A 22,574-nucleotide genomic window follows, 5' to 3' on the forward strand; every position below is an offset into this window, starting at 1 on the left:
CCTTCCATGCTATTAACATTTTCCTTGAATAAAAGTTTAATATCAAAGCAACATCAAGCTAAAGACACCAAACAGCTTGGTAAGATGATAACAAATGATAAGGTTTAAAGGCACAAGAGATGATTGTACTGCTATCTATATTCAGTAGCCTCAATAAATCACAGGATTAAGATAATATGCCCTTTTACACTGAATACAATTCTGACATCAATTAATATGATTCATAAATATAACGGATGCTGAAAATTCCTCTAATAAAGGTTTTGATAAAATAACAGTTAGATTTAAGAAAATCATTCATATCTTTTTCAGCAAGGAAAAACAAACTTGTCAGCCACTGAATGCTACATAAATCAAGAGTTTACATGCTAAACTCTATTGTATAATATAATTTGAGAGAGAGAGAGAGAGAGAGAGAGAGAGAGAGAGAGAGAGAGAGAGAGAGAGAGGGGGGGGGGGGTGATTTTGGATGTCTTAAAGACTTTTTAGTCGATCCGCAGAGACTCCATTTGCTCTTTGGTAGACTGATTTAGTATAAATATTTATACAATTTACATGATCTAGTCTAACTTATTCTTGAACTTGTTTGCTGTGTTACTGTTTACTATATCTGCTGGAAGTCTATTCCAAGTATTTGCTATTTTGTATGTAAAGTAATTACCACATTAAGTGGGGTTGTATCTTCTCAATTCTAGTTTGTATCTGGTTCCTCTGGAGTGATTTGTACTAATCGTTTATAGACTTTTGTAATCTATATTTGTTATTCCTTCAAGAATATTAAATGCCTCTATTACCGGACCCCTTAGTCGTCGAGTTTGTAGATCAAGTAAGTTCAAACGTTCCATCCTCTGTCTATATCCAAATTGCCTTAGTGTTGGAACTAGTTTGGTGGCCCTACCTTGTACTTCTTCCAGTCTATCTATATCCCTCTGAATACTTGGAGCCAAGAATTGGGCTCCGTATTCTAGATGGGGTCTTACTAGTGATGTGTACAACTGTAGTACAGTGTCTTTGTTTCTGTATTTGTATTGTCTCTTTGTGTGACCTATTAGTTTTTGTGCTTTCTTTTCAGCCTTTATTCTCTGTTTGATGAACGTCAAATCCATGCTGATAATAATACCGAGATCTTCCTCCTGGTCCACACTTTCTATTTCATTACCCAGCAGTGAGTAATCAGATTGTGAGTTACTGTAACCTATGTCCATGACTTTACATTTCCCACAGTTGAAGAGCATTTGTCATTTTCTGGACCATTCTCCAAGCTTCATTAGATCCTCTTTTAAGGCTTCTATGTCTTCTGAATTCGCAGCATTTATGCCTAGTTTAGTATCATTGGAAAATTTGGGTATTCTACTAGTTAATCCTAAATCTATGTCGTTCATGTAGATCAGAGAGAGAGAGAGAGAGAGAGAGAGAGAGAGAGAGAGAGAGAGAGAGAGAGAGAGAGAGAGAGAGAGAGAGAGAGAGCTAATCTGGCTGCATATCCAGGTGAGATAAATGCACTCAAGAACCTTGGCTACACTCCTAAAATTAAGGAGAGACAAAGGAAATCTGCATTAGCCGACTCTTTCTTCATAAAAGAGCTGCTGACTTGACAGGTTCTTTCTTATCACTAAGGACCTTATATCCGTAACCTCTAGAGCCCTTCCCTGACACGGTCCTCCAATCCTTCACTGGTTGGGGCATAGGCACAATTAGTGTTCTCATGAAGCTGAAAAAAAAAACAGTTTTCTTCGATATCTATCTTCATATCATGCCAGTGCTAAGAGCAGTCCTCAGAGCTGAGGACTGAATGCAGAGTTCTCATAGGATAGTACTATGCAGCCCCAGCAGGACAGAAAAGCCAGTAATTCTGATGACCCCTGTATGCCTCCTGAGGAGTGATAGAGGACTAACTTGGTATCGTGGGCAGCTGGGTCTTGACCATAATCTCAGGGTTGTGGTGGCCGATGTGGTAACGTCCCTGACTAGTAATTGCCAGACTGGGGTTCGAGTCCCACTCAAACTCGTAAGTTTCTTTGGTCGCTGCAACCTCACCATCCTTGTGAGTTAAGGATGGGGTGTTTGGGGGAGCCTATAGGTCCATCTGCCGAGTCATCAGTAGTCATTGCCTGGCCCTCCTTGGGCCTAGCTTGGGTGGAGAAGGGGCTTTGGCACTCATCATATGTACATATGGTCAGCCTCTTGGGCATTGTTCTGCTTGATAGGACAACGTAACTGTCCCTTGCCTCTGCCATTCATGAGTGGTGTTTAAACCTAAACCTAAACATCTTCTGCGCAGACCTTGCTTAGTCTTTTGCTAAGAGGAGATACTGTAGTCTCCAACTATGAAGAGCAAACAACTTTACAGATTGGAGGTAGTATTCATACTTCTCTCGGGAAATGACTGAATGTGCTAACAAATATAGATTCCACTCATCTTGGGGTCATTGGTAGCCACCAGGGTCCTCCTGACACCTAAATTCTGTTGATCCAACTGCATATCACGTTGATAGGGGGCAAGATTTAGGAGTGAGTACAAGTGATCCCATGGGGATTGGACAGTATCCTCGAGAATTCCCATAATTCTGAAACTTGGAAACAGACACCAGGAAATTCCTGTTTAGCCATGTGGCCAATAGGTCAATCTCTGGTGATCCCCAGAGAGAAAAAATCCTTTCAATTACAAGACTAAGGGACCACTGAACTTATAACCTTCACCTGGTGATTAAGCGTGTCTGAAGGAATCTTCCTCTTGCCTTGAATGAATCCTGCTGACAGAGCTACAGCATTGTCCACTCGCAGAAATATACAAGAAAGTCCCTTCTGCCTTGTTACCCTATGCTACGACCGTATCATTGTTGGTCATCGACACTGCTAAAAACTCCACCAAACTCTGCTGAAAATTTTCCAGTGCTAGGAATGCTGAATGCATTTCCACTGGTTGATATACAATTGATTTTCTTCTGGGACACACACCCCTGAAGCATTGTTCCTCAGGTGTGCTCCCAATCCTTCTTGGATGCATCCACAAACAGACATTTCCAAAGGTGGGGAATTGAGTGGAAGTACCTGGTGAGGTTTGCATTCATCTGCCAAGAAAGGTTATTGAAGTACCTCTTTTTCTAGACTTACATCGCGAACACTATCTTAAGACTATATGTCGTCTTGTGAAGGAGCTACGTATTCTACACAAGCTACAGAGCAACTACCAACAGCCCAAGAATAGTTATCCGGGGACCTGTTGCTATATTATCGTAGGCAATGGCGGTTCTATCGTTACCCGATTCTTGCCTTCAGGAATTTTGCCTGACAGGTTCATTGCAAGAGCTAGGATGGATCCGATATGTCTGACTTCCTGTGCACAAATTGAAAATGCTTCCTATGTTTCCTCGCCTGTAGAGAGAGGATGTTTGTCTTACAAAACCAGAAAGAAACAGTGTTCTAGGATCTTCTTTTACTCCTTCCTATGTAGGAGGAATCTTAGTATCCTCCCAAAATTGTGAGGCAAGTCATTCCGGTACCACAAGTCACTTCTTAAAGGAAAGCGATGAAGAAGGATCTGAAGTCGTGAAAGGTTGGCTTCTAGGTCCCAACTCGAACTCATGATCCTAGGTATTGGAGAGCCTCTATCATTCACAATGACTGGTGGCAAAATACATGTCGTGGAATTTCCTGCTTGGTCAGTCAGGACTAGGCTAACCAAATTGGCTTCGCTGTTCAAGCAGAGATCACTTGAGAGGTATGCAAACTAAAAGGAGACGATGGGCAGAAAGGAGGAACCATGTAGAATCGTTAGGAGAATTGGAAGACATCCTCTAATGCTGTTCATGGACTGCGACTGGATTGCAACCACCCATTTAGATACTACTGCTTGAGAGATATTAGGTCCAATAACTGGCCAAATAGTACTACATTGGATCCCTTTCTCTGGCTACGACTCATTTTGTCTTTGTCTACACATAAACCGAATAGTCTGGCCTATTCTTTTCACATTCTCCTGTCCTCAGAAACCTGACAACACTAAGAATACCAAACATTTTTCTTTGCACAAGGGGTTAACTACATCAATGTCGTTGTTCAGTGGCTACTTTCGTCTTGATGGGGGTAGAAGACACTTTAGTTATGGTAAGCAGCTCTTCCAGAAGGACACTCCAAAATCAAACCATTGTTCTCTAGTCTGGGGTAGTGTCATAGCCTCTGTACCAAGACCTTCCACTGTCTTAGATTAGTTCTCTTGCCGAGGGTACACTTGGGCATGCTGTTCTATCCTATTTCTCTTCCTCTTGTTTGTTTTGAAGTTTTTATAGTTTCTATATAAAAGATCTAATTTAATGTTGCTACTGTTCTTAAAATATTTTATTTTGATTATTTATTACTTCTCTTGTTGCTCATCTATTTCCTTATTGCCTTTCTTCACTGGGCTATTTTTCCCTGTTGGAGCCCTTGGCCTTATAGCATCCTGCTTTTACAACTAGGGTTGTAGCTTGGCTTCTAATAATAATAATAATAATAATAATAATAATAATAATAATAATAATAATAATAATAATATAGAAAATGGAATTTCCTGTCTAAGTGAATAATGGCGAGCCAATGAAGCGATGGTGCAAACCTGAAGTACAATGCCTTTCCATCCTTCAATGATGTACATATGATAAATGGCCCTTCACAATGTACATATGATAAATGGCCCTTCACAATGTACATATGATAAATGGCCCTTCACAATGTACATATGATAAATGGCCCTTCACAATGTACATATGATAAATGGCCCTTCACAATGTACATATGATAAATGGCCCTTCACAATGTACATATGATAAATGGCCCTTCACAGAGTTACTGTTGATTTTTGCCAGCACTGTACTCCTGTCTGGAAGTATCTTCCTTAACAGCACTACGACTCCCCAGAGTGTGCCTGTTTGATGTGGGTCTGTAAAACGAGTCAAGTCATTGACGAAAGTTACAAATGGAGACGTCTTGCCTCTCAACGTACCAAGTACATTACCAACACTATTCGTAAAGTAGTTATACTTTAAGCACTGTCGGTAGGTTGAAAAACAGGAGCCTTTCTTCCAGAAACAACATCCTCTAGGTGAGGGCCCCCCCCCCCTCTCTCTCTCTCTCTCTCTCTCTCTCTCTCTCTCTCTCTCTCTCTCTCTCTATGCATACAAGGGACCTAGTAACGAGACAATCATATACAAGGAAGCAATTAGAGACCTTGGTGTAATTTTAAACAGGAATATGTTATGCAACGACCAAATAGCAACACTGTTGGCTAAATATAAAGCAAAAATGTGAATGCTATTCAGACACTTTAAAACAAGAAAACCTGAACACATGGTTATGGTTTACAAAACTTTATGTACATAGTACACTTGAGTACTGCAATGTGATATGGTACCCACACTTCCAAAAGAATATTGCACAAATAGAGAGTGTACAAAGGTCCTTTACTGCTAAAATAGAAGAAGTTAAGGACCTGGACTACTGGGAAAGAGTACAATTTTTAAAATTGTACAATCTAGAAAGGAGAAGAGAACGCTACTTGATAACACAAGCATGGAAACAAATCGAAGGAATTACTGAAAACATGGAGCTAAAAATATCAGAAAGAGCAAGCCGAGGTAGATTAATAGTGCCCAAAACTATACCAGGAGAACTATGGAAGGTGCACAGGAAAATTATGTTAGATGAAGTACTGAAGAGTTTTTGTGGAGTAATCAAAGGCAATAAATATGCTTATTGAACTCTTATATAAGATATATTACTCTGCTAAACTAGTCTTTTTCCCCTACAGAATCTATGATCAAATCTTTATCAACAGTTTGTATTTACACAGGAAATTTTAAGGTACAAAGTAAGCTTGCTCAATTACATCCTTTTAGGAGTGGAGCTCCTCTAATGTCCTCTGCTCTCTATTAGACCATATCTTTAAGGGTTTAATCTTACAGACAGATGGTTTACTAACAGTCGATTCCAGTCATTTATCTATTCATTTCCTAAGTGCGCTTGACAGTACTATCAACTCTCATCTCTGTGATCTCCTAAGCCTGAGCTGAAGGATCTGTTCTCAAATATGGGAAGACAACTTGAACAAGACAGAGTAAAAGAAGTCAGAAAGTTATGGAAAGCCTCACACCTGTTAGGAGCATAACAACTGATGACAACACTGTTTTGTTGAAGATTCACGATTTCTTTGGATAAATATTTCAAAAACTTTTTAATGACGCAACATTCGAGGTAATCTGTTTGAGGGTCTAAATCTCAAGACCAGTAGCTTACAACAGCTAAGAAATATATAGTAAAGTATATCTAACAGTGATTAAAAAAAGATATCTTTATAAATGAGATTTAGAGTAACCAGCTAAATATTACCATTCCAATAAACAAAGCATCCAATATTTAAACCTTCAACTATACAAAACATCCAATATCTAAACTTTTCAGCAAGTCTAGGGTATTTGAAGAATGTTTTTCCCTCCTTGACTGATAACTCTCTTCTTCCAAGAAATGTAGATTTAGTTCAGGCAGAGGGACGAGGCCTGGCTGGCTCCCATGCATATTTTCTTCTCGTACAAACAGTCCACTTATGACTGGAGAATGATATAGCTCCTTCAACAACTAAGTAAAAGAGGACCAAGCGTACCTAAAAGATATATTAGAATAATTATACTAATGTTGCCACAAAGTTAATGAACACATTAATGATGACAGAACATTTATAATGTAAAAGACCTTGAGATATTGAAGTTTACTCAATATGAACTCCAAATAATTTATTAGATATTGCCTTTGAAAGACCAAACCATTATACTTCTATGCTATTATTATTTTCCTTGAATAAAAGGTGGATAACGAAGCTACATAAAGTTAAAGAAATCAAATGGCTAAGTAAGAGGACGGCAAATGATAAGGTTCAAAAGAACAGGAGCATTGTACTGCTAACTGCATTCAGTGGCCTCAACAAATCACTGGATTAAGATATCAAAAAGTATCCCTTTCTAGTATATACGCTTCTACACTCCGAATATTATTCAAACATCAATCAAAGTACATCATAAATATAACAAATGCTGAAATTTCCTCTAATGAAAGTTTTCATAAAATATACAGGTTAAATATGACAAATTCGGAGATAATTTTTATTTTTCCTAACCATATAAACCTTAGCTATTTACATAGGGGTATTACTTTCGGCGTAGCTGAAATGACGATCCATTAAAATTTTAACGAGGGTTAATTACCCCCGCGCTAGTTAGCAAGGGGGTAGGGGGGTAGTAGCTAGCTACCCCTACCCCCCTCACACACCGGTGAACTACTTCACTTAGAGGTAGGACTTGCCTTGGGGGATAGGGCTGGCGGGGAAATATGTGTAAAAAGCTAAGGTTTGTATGGTTAGGATAAATACAAATTATCTCCGAATTTGTCATTTGTTCCGTAACCGAAATACAAACCACGCTATTTACATAGGGTGACTTAAACCTTAAGTAGGGTGGAAAGTCCCAGCCTTACTGGCTTTGGCTTTGCCCGGGGACTCAGAATCCGAGTGAGCAGCACTCGAGGAAACGAGTCCCTGCCCCTCGCAAGTTCCTTGCTCCGCGAGGAACGTGCGGCCTACATAAGCTTGTGTGTAGAGGAATGAAGTGTGACTCGTCCTAAGAAGTTGACCTGAAGTCCTTTAGATGGAATTCTAGGCTAGGACGTTCCCAATACCACCTCGTCAGGGTATGGGGGACGCGACAGTATTATCTTAATACTAGGAACACAAGGGAGCATGGTTTACCTGCAGAGGTTTGAGGTCAGCTATACAGAGAACCCAGGATGCTGCTTTCCCCAAGAGAGGGGAGGATGAAGAAAGAAGTAAGGGCCAGACATACTCTTTCATTGATGCAGTCTAAAACCAGGTAACATTGCCCTCAACCTTCTGCTACCTGTCCATTAAGGAGCCTGAGGTCAGACCAGCTGTTGTGCAGCCACCACAGGGCCAATAGAGAATGTATCAAGGCTCCTGTGGGTCACGTCCCTGCAGGTAGTGGGCTGAGAAGGTCGTTTGACGCTTCCAGACCCCAGCTTGTAGCACCTGCGTCACCAAGAAGTTTCTCTTAAAAGCCAGAGACCTTGCGATGCCTCTGACATCGTGTGCTCTGGGACGACGTGACGGAGGAGGATCTGGATTCAAGGTGTGGTGGATGACCCTTTGAATCTAAGCTGAGATGGTATTCTTTGTGACCCTCCTCTTCGTCCTTCCTCTGCTCACAAACAGGGCTTGCAAACGGGGACGGACTGCAGCTGTTCTCTTCAGATAACGCCTCAGACTTCTTACTGGACATAGTGGGAGATGGTCTGGGTCACTTGTTACAGAACGAAGACTCGAAACCCTGAAGGGGTCGAACCGTGGGTTCAGCACTCCTGGGTTTTGAGTCTTAGCTACAAACTCAGGGACGAACCTGAACGTTGCCTCCCCCCATCTCCTTGAATGGGCGACGTCGCATGAGAGACCATGAAGTTCACTGACACGCTTGGCAGATGCCAAAGCGAGCAGGAACACTGTATTCCAAGTCAGGTGTTGATCAGAGGCCTGGCGTAATGGTTCAAACGGAGATCTCTTAAGAGCCCTAAGGACGCGAACCACGTTCCATGGAGGAGGTCTCACTTCCGACTGAGGGCAGGTAAGTTCATAGCTTCGTATGAGTAAAGAAAGTTCCAGCGAGGAAGAAATGTTTATTCCTTTCAGCCTGAAGGCTAGGCTTAAGGCTGAGTGATAGCCTTTCACCGCCGAGACTGAAAGGCGCATTTCCTCCCGCAAATACACGAGAAACTCTGCTATTGCTGGAATAGTGGCATCGAGGGAATAGATACCCCTCCCACGACCCCAACCACAGAAGACTCTCCACTTCAGTTGGTAGACCCCTGCGGATGACTTTCGCAGGTGTCGAGACATCCTCTCTGCAACTTGTTGCATAAAGCCTCTCGCAGTGAGGAGATGCTGGATAGTCTCCAGGCGTGAAGCCGAAGCGAAGCTACGGCCTTGTGGTAGATGTTACAGTGTGGTTGCTTGAGTAGCTCGTGTCGTGGGGAAGTTCTCTCGGGAGTTCCGTCAGGAGCGGCAGAAGGTCTGGGAACCACTCTGCGTGATGCCATAGAGAAGCTATTAAGGTCATTGACAGATTGACCGATAGTCTGGTCTTGTTGAGCACCTTTCTCATCAGACAGAACAGTGGGAAGGCGTAGACGTCCATGTTGTTCCACCGTTGTTGGAAGGCATCTTGCCAGAGTGCCTTGGGGTCCAGGATTGGGGAACAGTACAGCGGCAGCTTGAAGTTTCAAGGCTGTCGCGAACAGGTCAATGTCGGGGAACCCCACAAAGTCAGGACTTTGTTGGCTACTAGAGGATCCAAAGACCACTCGGTACTCACTATCTGCGATGCTCTGCTCAGACTATCAGCGAGCACATTCCTTTTGCCAGGAATGAAGCGAGCTGATAGTGGAATCGAGTGGACTTCAGTCCACCTCAGTATCTCTACTGCAAGATGGGATAGCTGTTGTGAAAAGGTACCTCCCTGCTTGTTGATATAAGCCACTACTGTGGTGTTGTCGCTCATCACCACAACGGAGTGGCCCGCCAGGGTCTGTTGGAACTGTTGAAGGGCCAGATAAACGGCATTCATTTCTAGCAGATTGATGTGGAGGTACTTTTCTGATTCTGACCATAGGCCTGAGGTCCTCTGGTTCAGAACGTGAGCCCCCCACCCTTCTTTTGACGCGTCCGAGAACAGCATCAAATCCGGGGGGAGGACAAGAAGGTCCACTCCCTTTCGAAGGTTTTTGGCGGTCAGCCACCACTGCAGGTCCGTCCGTTCCGCAGGTCCCATAGGGACCAGAGTGTCCGGGGAATCGTTGCCTTGATTCCACCAAGACTTGAGCCGCCATTGCAGGGATCTCATCCTGAGGCGGCCGTTCGGAACTAGATGGGCCAAGGAGGCCAGGTGACCTAGGAGACGTAACCAAGATTAGGCTGGAAGCTCCTCTCGTCCGAGGAAAGGTCTTGCAACCCTCCTCAGCCTTGCTATCCTGTCGTCTGATGGGAAGGCTTTGTGGAGATTGGTGTCTAATATCATGCCTAGGTATACCAGTCGTTGAGTTGGAAGCAGAGAAAACTTCTCGAGATTTACCATGATCCCTAGATCTTGGCAAAGTCCCAGAAGCTTGTCTCGGTGTCGAAGAAGGGTCGACTCCGAGTCTGCCAGGATCAGCCAGTCGTCCAGATAGCGAAAGAGACGGATGCCAATCCTGTGTGCCCACGAAGATATCAGGGTGAACACTCTGATGAACACCTGAGGTGCTATGGAGAGACCGAAACACAGCACCTTGAACTGGTAGATCTTGTTGTCTAGGCTGAATCTCAAGTACTTCCTGGAAGACGGATGGACTGGGATCTGGAAGTACGCGTCCTTCAGATCCAGTGTGCACATGAAGTCTTGTGGTCTCACTGCAAGTCTGACCGTGTCTGCTGTCTCCATGCTGAACGAAGGTTGCTTGACAAACTTGTTCAGAGTTGAGAGGTCGATGACAGGTCTCCAACCACCAGACGCCTTCTTTACAAGAAAGAGTCGACTGAAGAAGCCTGGGGAGCCATCGACGACCTCCTGGAGAGCATCCTTCTTGATCATGGTCTCGACTTCTGCCCTAAGGGCTAGCCCCTTTGGCGATCCCATGGCATAGGAGACGACACTGGATTCGCTGTCAGGGGAGGAAGAGATGTTATGAACGGGACGCGATATCCTTGGCTGATCACAGAGATCGTCCATGAATCGGCACCGAGTTGCTGCCACCTGTCCGAGCAACTTTGTAGGCATCCCCCCACTGGTGGACATGTAGGAGGATTTCCAATTCTAGCGTTTATGGCCTTGGCCGCTCCCCCTAGGATCCCTAACTCCCCTGGAGGACTTTCCGCCTTTCTTGTCCTTGACAGGAAAGGGCTGCTGCTTAGACACCTTTGCCTTTGCTGCCGGAGCCTGTTTCGATGTCCTTGACTGACGAGACTCCTGATGTTGCTGTTGAGGAGCTGGAGGCTTGTAGGGCTGAGATGTAAGGGCCCTTTGGAGGAGCTAATTGTGATTCGACTTCCTCCACCTCTCAGCTGTCCGTTCCACATCCTTGGGCTCGAACAAACTCTCTCTAAGGATGGAGGAGTGTCTGAGCTTGCCGACATCCACGGCTGGGACTTTCGAGTGGAACCTCTCGGTCATGGCATCACGACGTTTAAGGATCGAGTTAGCCCACAAGTTCGAAACTTGGTGTGCTAGGAACTCGATGGTGCGCGTGCCCGAGAGGAGGAAAGTCTCCATAGCCTTCCTGGTGCTCTCCTTGGACAAGTCCTCGGATCACAACAGGATGCCTGGAGACCCCAGCCAGATGTCCAGCCACGAAGTGGCGTGCATGGCACACTTTGCAACATTCTCCTGGCCTAGGATCTCCGTAGCCGAGAATGTCACCTGCCGGGTGGAGAGTTTCTCGAGAGAAATTCCCCTAGACAGCTCTTCCACAGAGTGGTGGAGGGGAAGAGCTAAACAAGGCTCCCCCATGATCTCGAAGTACCTCCTCTGTTGTACACGAGGAGGTGGGAGGAGTTTGTTCCCGGCAGAGGAACGGCTGGAGGAGGCGAGTTCGGAGAGCTGGTCCTCAACCTTGTCTCTGGCACTCTTCACTCCCCGGGACCAGGGCAGAGCCACGCTGGCCTTTGGGAGCTTCTGGGTACCGTAGACTTGGTCCAGGACCGTATCCTTGCCTTTGTGGGGGCCGGTCTCAGGGTCCTTGAATCCATTGAGTTGCCTCATTAGACTTAAGACCTGCCAGAAGGCATGCTCCGACTCGTGCTGCTCTCCTCTTTGTGGACTGGCAGCAAGGTCTCCTGTCCCCAGTAGTTCTACTTGGGGAGATACGTAGACGTTCTCCTGGGGTCTCGCTAGCTCTGGTCGAATCCGAGATGAAAACTTAGGAGCAGTCTTTGAGTCCTTAGGCTCCTCCTGGGAGGGATACAGGACTCAAGCAAAAAAGTCTGGGGGTTCCTCTCCACGCGAGAAGGTTCTCTTCCTCGAGGTGGCGTTCCTCCCATTGGTATCGTGGGAGAATGCTTCACCTCGCTGGATTCTCCTGAGGACAGAAAGGCTTCGTCCACAGGGGAAGGAGACGTCTGCGAGGGGGAAGGGGCCTTCATGGCAGACTTCTTGGGAGCCAGCTTAACCCTACGAGAAGTTACCACGAAGTCCACTCCTCTCCTTCTTTTTAGCGGGGACGAAGCTGCCACTGGTTTCAGTCCCAGAGCAGCGAGGGCCGGCTTCATAGCCTGCACGACCGCTTTGATCAGGGACCCGAACCAAGGCTGACGGCTGACCGACGCAGTGTCAGCAACACCCGCTGGAGGGAAGGGGATCGGCTGATCCTTAGGAGTGGATCCCACTGGGCCTGCCTGAAAAGAAGAATGTTGCGTAGACCTCTCCGAAGATTCTTCCTGCTCCTGGACGTGCGCAGCTCTGCGCTTACGGGGTGGAGATCGTGAGGATGAAGATCTGGAAGCACGCGTCCCTGAATACTCGCAAGGTTGGTCGCGCTGCGAAACCCGGCGGGGATCGCTGGCGAGATCGCGTTGGCGCTAGCGTGATGGTAGAATCGCTGGTTGGTGCGCGGGCGAACGTTGGTGCGCGGGTGAACGTTGGCGCGTGGGCGCGGTGGCGAGGGTGCGCGCGGGCATGAAGGCGTGCGGGCGAGGGCGAGTGGGCGCGTGGGCGGGCAGGCGAAAGTGCACGTGTGCGCGCAGGTGAAGGTGCGAGTGGGCGCGCAGGTGAGGGTGCGCGCGGTTGTAAGGGCGAGCGCTGGCGATCGGGAAAACTATGGAGCGTAGGCGATCGGTGGCGCGTTGGCGAGCGATGGCGCGATGGCGAGCGATGGCGCATTGGCGAGCGATGGCGTGTTGGCGTGCGGTGGCGCGTTGGCGAGCGATGGCGCATAACGCGAACAGGTGATCGACTACGCACAGGCGAGTTAGCGCGTGGGCGTGTCGGAGACCTGTGGCGATCTGGAGCGTGGGTGCGTTGGCCCATTAGAGAACGCTTGCGCGCAGGCGAGGGATCGCGCGGGCGCATAGGAGATCGCTGGCGCGCAGTTGCGCGTTCAGAAGGTACCAGCTGGGGCACAGGACCAGAGGGCGAGGTTGCGCGCAAAGGCGAACACTCGTGGGTGGGCTCAGGAGACATCTCGTGGGCGCGCGGGCACGGGCGCGCAGGTGCTCGGGCTGCCTTAGAAGTGCGCACAGGTGAGTGCGCGCGATGGCGCACAGGTGAGTGTGCGCGATGGCGCGCAGGCGATGGCTGGCGCATAGCGAATGTCGGGAGGCGAAGGAACAATGTCCTTGCCTGCGCCCAGATCCAGAGATCATCAGGAACAGGCACGCAGTTGTGCGCTGACGAGCAGGTGATCGTGGGTGCTCATGAGACCGATGGCACGCATTGCGCGCAGCAGGAACAGATGCGCGCTGGCAAACTGGAGAGCGCTGGCGCAAAGGACAGCGCTGGCGCGCAGATGAGCGCTGGCGCGGAGGCAAGTGTTGGTGAGCAGGAGATCTAAGGCGAGACTCAGTAGGAGATCGTCGGCGCGTTGAATCAGTAGAAGTCTGGTCAGCAGCGCTACTGCGCGCGGGCGCACAGGAGATCGTGGGTGCGCAGGTAAAACCTGGCACTTAAGGGACTCACCCACATTGTGGGATAAGCCCTTTTGCCCCGAAGGGACTGGTGCCCGATGGACAACGGGGTGCGTAGGTGGCAACTGCGCATCAGCGTCCAGGAACGGAGATGGAAGACTGGAAGGTCTGGTAGGCATCGGAGATCGCGAATGATCTGCGGAGAGGTCTAGCTATGCAGCTGCAACGGTCTGCTCTCGTCGAGGAGGATCCTCTGCGGGGGAAGTCGAAGGCGAAGATCCGAAGAGGTGCCTCCTAACTCCTTTGTAAGGAGAAGGAAGGTCTCTACGGCGAAGAGGAGGGCAAGCCTTACGGCGAAGACGACCTCGAGGCACAGCAACACCATCGTCTGTCCTCCGAAGAGGAGTCTCTGTCAGTGCACTCCCCCGAGGGGGAGAAACACCTGCAGGGGAGACTGTTGGACTCGGCGCCTCCCTCGAAGGATGTTCGGAGGGGGAACTGAGTCTTCAACAACATCCGCAACCGCAGCAGGGGTTTGACCCGACCTGTCAGAAGCCTCTGCCAAAACAACGTCCACAATAGACAGAGGATCTATCTCTGCTATTACCGGCGACTGTTTGACAGCTGCAAAAACTGGATCAGGTCAAACAGGGCTTCCATGGAGGGCGAGCCCGTAAGCCCAAAGGAAGCCCAAAGCTGTAAGAGATCATCCTTAGCAACATGGTCATCAACAAAATCAATGCCCTCCCCAGGAGGAGGAGCTGTCTCGCTATGGGAGGCAACGCCCTCTCCGGAACCCCGAGGTTAGGAAACAAAAGAATGGCCTACGCTACCACGCGACGGCCTCTCACGAGAGACCAATCGAGTGGGAGCTTCAGAGGAGGTTCGGGCAGCGGAAGAAGAGTCCTTGGAACCTTCCTTCTTCAAGGCAGCCTTTGAAGGAGAAAGGTCACACTTAGACTTCTTCTTACGCCGCCGGGCAAGCCTCTCCCACTGGGAGGTAGACCACTCCCTGCACTCACTACAGTTTTTATCCCTTTCACACCGTTGACCTCGACAATACGGACATAAGGTGTAAGGGTCCGTCTCGACCGCCGACATGAACGTTCCACAAAGGCTGTCGGGGAACTTCCGCATGATAGGAAGGAAGGATGAGGCCAACTTCAAGCACACAAGCTGAAATAAAAAGCAAAAAATTAAGGCTGTCAATAATGCAAGGACGAAGCAAAGACGTCTGCTCATCGCCCGAGCCAATAGTGAAGTGAAGCAGTTCACCAGTGTGTGAGGGGGGGAGGGGTAGCTAGCTACCACCACACTACCACTTGCTAACTAGTGCGGGGGTAATTAACCCTCGTTAAAATTCTAATGGCTCGTCATTTCAGCTACGTTGAAAGTAATACCCCTATGTGAATAGCGTGGTTTGTATTTCAGTTACGGAACAATTAAGAAAAGCCTTCGAGTAATCTTATAACCTGTTATCATTATATAAAACAAGAAATCTACATTATTAAGCTTCCATGAGAAGTACACTACAGTAATACCTCGAGGTACAAGTTTAATCCGTTCCGGGACCGAGCTCGTATTTCAATTTCCTCTTATCTTTTCCATATGAAATAACTGAAAACAAATTAATCCGTTCCCATCCTCTGAAAAAAAAACCCTAAAAACAGTATATTACAGAGAAAAAACATGATTTTAATTGTAGCAATCAACATATTACGCTAACAAAATAACAAAGACTATGAACTGGTTATGAAACGTAACATTATTGAGTCCTTACTTTCAAGGAAGACGGTAGCGGCTAACGGCGGTGTGTGCGGAGGAGGAGGAGGAGGAGGAGGGAGAGACTTGACGGCAACACATTCGGTGCGCAACACTTTTGTAACACTACATAACATAAACTTAACTTTAAATTCAACTTAAATGAAATTAGCTTACTGTACAATCATTTAAAAATAAAATTTTAATCTTACGTTACACTAAAGTTAATTCTACATTTTGTTTTCATTTTCACATTCTTACTTTTCTTCTTCTTCTGGCTTGGCTCTTTTTGCCAAGCTTTCACCTGCACTTTTTGACGGCCTTTTAAAAAGGAACCTATCTAGGGATGTTTGCTTTTGTCTCCCCTTCAATATGTTGCAAAAATGACGTACACAAGTGTCGTCACGCAAGGCTAACGCATGACCACTCGCCAATTTGTCTGGCTGCCTCTTTTTCCATAAAATTAGAAAACCCCTGCCACTTCGCTAACATGTCTCCTCGCTACTGAGCTCCTGCAACACCTCCGAATGTTGCATCTCCTGGAGCTCGATCAATTCCTGTCGTGAGCTCTTCCTGATGCTTCTCTACAAGGTCGTTCACGTCTTCCTCGTCTACCTCCAGCACCATGGACTTTCCAAGAGAGATGATTTCCTTCATCACAACAGGTTCAGGGTCATCAGGGTCTGTCGTATCGAACCCTTCAAAGTCCCTCTCAGCAACGGAAGCTGGCCACAATTTTTTCAATGCTGAATTAAGAGTTCGTCTTGTGACACCCTGCCATGCATGGTCTATAATTTTCAAACGATGCACGATGTTGAAATGTTCTTTCCAAAATTCCCGAAGGGTGAGGTTGGTGTTGTCTGTGATATCAAAGCATTTCTTGAACAAATGCTTCGTGAACAGTTTTTTAAAGTTGAAAATAACTTGTTGGTCCATGGGCTGGAGGAGTGGCGTGGTGTTGGGCAGGAAATAAAGGACCTTGATGAACCTGAATTCATCAAGAACGTTCTCTTCGAGACCAGGAGGGTGACCAGGGGTCGAGGACCAAGAGACATTTCAATGGCAGGTTTTTCTCAGCCAAATATTTTTTGACTGCCGGACCAAAGAACAGATTAACCAATTCTGTGAAGAAATGCCGGGTAACCCATGCCTTAGCATCAGCGCGCCACATCACTTACAGTTTCTCTTTGAAGATCCTTTGGCTCTTGAAAGCACGTGGGTTTTCAGAGTGGTACATCAGCAGTGGCTTGACCTTACAGTCACCGCTGGCATTGGCACAAAAGGCTAGAGTTAACCGGTCCTTCATGGGTTTATGGCTTGGTAGTCTCTTCTCCTCTGCCGTGATGAAAATCCACCTTAGCATCTTCTTCCAGAAAAGGCCAGTTTCATCGCAGTTGAAGACTTGTTGGGGGATGAAACCATGTTGGGCGATAACCAAGGCAAAGGTTGTGACGAAGTCCACCGCGGCTTTCGCGTTGGAACTTGCTGCTTCCCCATGCTTCACAACTGAGTGTATCCCAGTCCTTTTCTTAAAATTATCCAGCCAGCCACGACTGGCCTTGAAGGTTTACACTGGCGTCGAAGTCTGCCCTTTCTCAGCTGCTTGCTTCCCTTTCAAGTCATCATATATTCGACTGGCCTTCTGGCATATGATCGTCTCGGTCACGCTATCTCCCGCCAACTGTTTCTCCTTTATCCAGATCAAAAGAAGCGTCTCCATCTCATCATGAATATCAGTACGTAGCTTGGAAAGGATGGTTACTCCTTTGGAAGGCTTGGTGTTCTTCATATCATCCTTCTGCTTGAGGATGCACATATAGTCGATGTACTCCTCTCGTAATAGTGCGCCAGCTCAGTCAATGTTACACCACTCATGATTTGCAATTATTCCATGCTTCATCTCCATTGTTACCATACGCTTTTTCTTCTCACTACTCTTGTTTGCACTCGCTTGCTTTGGACCCATTGTTTATTCACTTAATTCTTCACTGATTCACGCAAAAAAATACGTAAAAAAAAGCAAACAATATGGCCGATGCTCGGAGATAATTTTACGCGACGGAGATCTGACGGGAAACACCGAGTGATGCTCTCCTCGTAAGCAGCCTCCCGCACATGCGGCCACCTGGTGGCCGCATAGGAAACTACTGTACCTCTTATCTCAAATTTTTCCTCGTATCTCAAAATGAAAATTTGCTCAAAACTCTCCTCGAATCTCAATTTTCTCGTATGTTGGGTCGCTCGTATCTCAAGGTATTACTGTATTTAATCATCTTATGACTTACAGGGATATTACAGTATGTAACTCTGTGCTATTACATACTATTGTGTATTCCTTTAAAAAGTAGCATTTAAGCACGGTGTTCTCCCACACTTCTCTCGGTGTTGTTACTTATTTTCAAGGAATATTATCATGCAATCTCCAGCATCTTCTGCCTCTGGAAAGTTGAGTATTTAATTTTTCCTGTGTATAGTTTTTAGCTCCCTTCTCACAGTTAAATTAACATAATTTAGGTGTGTTAAGTGGAGCACTGCCATCCCCCAAGGCGGCCATTTTAAGACCGCTGTCGCACGCCATAGATGCTTTATTTAGTTGGTAGTGCGACGTTCCCGGTATTTAGCTATAAAGAAATTCTAGCTAGTTAGGCAAAATTATACTAGTGAAGATAGCTTTACACATGTAATATTTCCTCTTCCGAATAAATGTTTCTATCATATACGATAGGGCCTCGATGGTATTAGTGTAGCCGAGATCCACACTCGAGTTAGGCTAGCCCAACTCGTTTTAGTATTCTTTAGTAACGTTATCCCCCGTTTAACCTCTAGTATCATTTTTATTAATTCGGTTGGAGATATATATATCTCCTAGAATTACTAGTATAATTTGATACACTTCTCTTTTAGAAAAATGGGGATAAACACTTCTTCCCCCCTGAGTGCCGCTGTCCCAGGCGACAACCTTATCTTCCGTCATCGCCATCGAGTAGTGTACTCCGGCTTGACTTGTATGGTGTTTTACTGTCGATCTTCTTTGCCGGTGAGTATCCCGGCTCTGAAATATGACAGTAACTCAGGACAATTTGTCTTGTAGCCGACAACGTTATCGACAGTGGAATAGTTATTCCTCTGCCAGTTACACCGTTGTCGGCAAAGGAAGCTAGGCTTCCGTAGTCTACAACTGAAAGTGGGCAGTATAATTTCCGCCACCTTTCTCATTTGTGGACTAGAAGACATGTCTTATATCCGGCAATGTCTCAGGCTATGGAATTGTCATTCCCCTGCCGCCCATGACGGCACCGTTATAGGAAGCTAGACTTCTTTGGTTTACAGCCGAAAGTAGGAGGCATACCTGTCGCCACCTTTCTCTGTAAAATATAAGACCCTTTCCCTTCCCCTTCTGTCCTTCAATGACGGCCTAGCCGTCGGCCGGTATTCTACAATCATCACCGCTTGCCGGGCTAACTGGGCTACCGGCCGGGTTCCTACAAAGGAAGTTAGTTTGCCGCTTCGACCAACTCCCTAACGGAAGCAAAGCTTCAGGAAAGGTTGAGCTGCCCCTGATGGCTGCCGGTGGGAAACCCATTAGACTGTTGAGCATTCTTCAGTCCTCTCTTGGACTGCCATCCACAAATCCTGTGACCGGCATTACAGCCGGCAAAAGAAATTTTGGATGGATGGAAGCTAGAATCAATGTATTCCTCCCCTTCCATTTGAATTTGCACTCTGGAAAGAAGGCAGTAAATGCAATAGTCCCTACACTCCTAATTATTGTACTCAACTATAATAATATGGTAGTCCTTCTTTCCATTCCTTCTCTCTCCCTGTCAGCTAGTGCCGTCAAGTACTAGCCTAACTCGGTAGCATACCGGTAAAACTACAGTATAAGACAATACAGTAGCCAGTATTCCTGCAGTATAGCAATACAGCAGTTAGAAAACTACAGTATATAATGATACAGTAGTATGAAATTTCCAACATATTCTGTGTATCCTTTCACAGTCCTTTGTTGAGACCGATTAAAAAATGTTGAGGTGAAGTATTCCTTCAACATCCTGATGAATCCTAGATCACCAGGACACCAATGATTAACTTTCAGTAATAATTTTCTACAAGCGGAGGAGTTAGTGTTAGTATTCACTGACTCCGGCTCTACGTACAAGTTATCCCACTCTTTATTTTCCATAATAAGGAAATAAAAAATAATAATATTGTAGGTCACAGCAATTGCCTGGAGAGGAAACACAGATATGCGTCTTTCCTACTTCTTTTCTAGCTTACTACCCTAAGCTATTATAAATAATAGTAAATTATACTATTTTATGCATGTGTAATTATATCAGTGATATAAATTACCCTATACTCATTTCACTCTTTCTTTCCTTGCAGGAGGAGGCTAAGGTGAAGTGTGCAGTCATGTTCTGCAACCACAAAAGTAGGGAATTTTGTGGCCACAAGATGTGCAGGTCTCATGCCCCCTGCTCCATCGCAATTGAAACCCTGAGGTATTGAGACCAGAAGGGTTGCACCCTCTGCTCAGCTCTGATGACCAAGGGATTTGGTGAAGATATCCTTGAGACTACGGAGTCAAGAGATACAGCAAGGGAAACTCTTCGGAGGTGGGTAAGAGGGTTCCAAAAGAACTCTCCGGGACCTTACCTGCCCAACGAAGCTATGAGATGCCTTCTGTTCCCTAAGGCCCTTCCAACGTGGTTGTGCCTCAGGCACAGGTCAAGCCTCCCTTCATCCAGCTGACAATAGAGGCTGACCTTAATAAGGCACTTGAAGGCATGAACATCCACCAGGAACGGATGTCGAAGGTGTCTACCGACACCGAAAAAGAATCTTCTGCAAGAAAATCCTGAAGAAGGATCCGTATCGACGATAACGGAAGACCCTCAGTTTTCTGTGACGGCATATCAACCTGTGCTGTCAACTTCTTCGGCCCCAACCCCCCCTCTTGAACCACTGATAGCCAAGAGTGCGGTGCTCCTAGGAAAACTCCAGCAGATGATGGAATCGTTCCGCAAGGAACAACAGGAGATAAGGAGGGAAGTAAGAGAAGTGAAACACTCGGGCGCTTTCAGAGGCTCTCATAAGCATATCAAAGTCTCCGACTTACCTCAATGCTCTGAAACCAACCCCTGGAGGTATGCGGAGTATATGCCCATGATGAATGGGAAACTGTACATCTCCGGGAAGATGGGGGCCAAACCCCTCGAAGATCTCAAATTCTGGCCTAACATATCGGCATACCCAGAATGTTACGAGAGATTGCGGGATGAACCAGCATCTCGTGAGGAGACGAAACCGAAAGAGGTCATGATCTTTGAGCATGACAAGGCACAGGCTCTCTTAACCAATACCTTAAAGAAAGCCAGTTACACCATATCTAAGGTTTCTTCTTTGAGCAGGAAGCACCCTACCTTCGTTGCTCCTTCCTCCAGAGCTTTCCCCTTTTTGGTCAAAGCTCTCAACTGTGTGCTGAAAGCAGTTGACGCGGGCAAACCATGCACAGTGCTAGAGGAATGCACACTATTATCTCTAGCCATGCCTGCCTGCAAGAAGGAATGGAACGAGGTTCATCTAACCTTCCCAGTCTCTAAACTGTATCTGGAGATAGCAGGTCAACAGTTCAACGAGAACCTTCCAAAACTGTCGGAACATCTTTTGAGAAGGAAACAGGAGACAAAAGGGAGACTAGCCGCCACTTTGTCTCTTCAGAATATATGGAGATGTGTGCAGGCCTTTCCAATACCCCAGATATGTACATGGTCCTAGCCAAGACTCACATGAATACCCTTGTCAAGGACATGTATGCTTTTGTTAAGGCCAGGAGGGCCTGTAAAGAGCATGTGTTTGCCACTGCAACGGTCAAGCACAAGCCCAGGAAGCTGATTACTTCGTGTATCTGGGGCAAGGACCTCTTCCCAAAAGAATTGGTTCAGGAGGTCATTACAAAAGGCACCACGGAGAATAGGAACCTTCTCCAGAAGTGGAGCATGTCTTCCAAGAGGAAATCATCCTAAGATGCTGGTCCCCAACCGAAAAACAAGAAGACAAAGAAGCCACGTGTATCTCACAGGCCTGCACAACATCCAACCGTGAACATGACCACATGGCCCCAAATGGTGGCCCAGCCACAAACCACCTTCCAAATGGTGCCCCAGCAGCTAGTAGCTCAGTCGCCTGTGTTCAATCCAGGCTTTGAGAGGCACACTACTACATTATATCTCAGAGGTAGAGGCTAAAGAAGAGGCTCCTCAAGGAACCCCTCAAGGGGTAGAGGAGGACGTGGTCAAGGTAGCAAACCCTCTGGAACATTTCAGCAATGAGGTGCTCCAGGTAGGAGGAAGACTCTTCCACTTTCAGGATCGTTGGACCTTCGATCCCTGGCCCCACAGTCTAATCAAGAACGGACTCGGGTGGAGATGGAACAAAATTCCACCCCCTTTTCCTCAATTCTTCCAACACTCCACCCCCTTATTGGAAGAATATACCTCAGAACTCTTAAACAAAAAGGTAATAAGGAAAACGAAGTCCATCTAATTCCAGAGAAGGCTGTTTTGTGTTCCCAAGAAGGACTCAGACAAACTCAGAGTCATTCTAGACTTGTCTCCACTCAACAAGTTTATCGAGAACAACAAGGTCCGGATGCTTACCCTGCAACACATAAGGACCCTGTTACCGAAAGTGGCGTACACAGTCTCGATAGACCTGGCGGATGCTTATTGGCACCTACCAATCAGCAGCCCTCTCTCCTCCTACCTAGGATTCAGGCTACAGAAGACAAAATATGCCTTCACAGCCATGCCCTTCGGAAATATGCCTAGCCAAGCCCTTCGGACCAAACATAGCCCCAAGGATATTCACAAAACTTGCGGACACAGTCGTCCAACAGCTGCGCTTGGAAGGCGTTCAGGTAGCGGCATACATGGACGACTGCCTGGTGTGGGCACCATCCAAGACAGCTTGTTTGCAGGCAGCCACAAAGGTGATTCAGTTCCTAGAACACCTCGGCTTCAAGATCAACCACAAGAAGTCTAGCCTTTCTCCAGCTCAGGAGTTTCAATGGTTAGGAATCCACTGAAACTTGCAGTCACATCGCCTCTCCATTCCACCGAAGAAGAGG

General features: G+C 46.5%; 1 protein-coding gene across 1 annotated transcript; it reads right to left on the reverse strand.

The window, feature by feature from the left end:
• Window positions 1-734: 734 nt before the first annotated feature.
• LOC137618974 (uncharacterized) lies at window positions 735-1,235 on the reverse strand. The gene has a single exon (XM_068349176.1). The coding sequence runs from the start codon at window positions 1,233-1,235 to the stop codon at window positions 735-737; it is 501 nt and encodes a 166-aa protein (XP_068205277.1).
• Window positions 1,236-22,574: the final 21,339 nt, after the last annotated feature.

The sequence above is a fragment of the Palaemon carinicauda genome, chromosome 25 (genome assembly GCF_036898095.1).
Source record: "Palaemon carinicauda isolate YSFRI2023 chromosome 25, ASM3689809v2, whole genome shotgun sequence".
In the NCBI taxonomy this organism is placed as follows: Eukaryota; Metazoa; Arthropoda; class Malacostraca; order Decapoda; family Palaemonidae; genus Palaemon; species Palaemon carinicauda.

Excerpts from the sequence above, each read along its gene's own strand:
- LOC137618974 (XM_068349176.1), bottom strand. The coding sequence starts at position 1,235 with ATGCTCTTCAACTGTGGGAAATGTAAAGTCATGGACATAGGTTACAGT.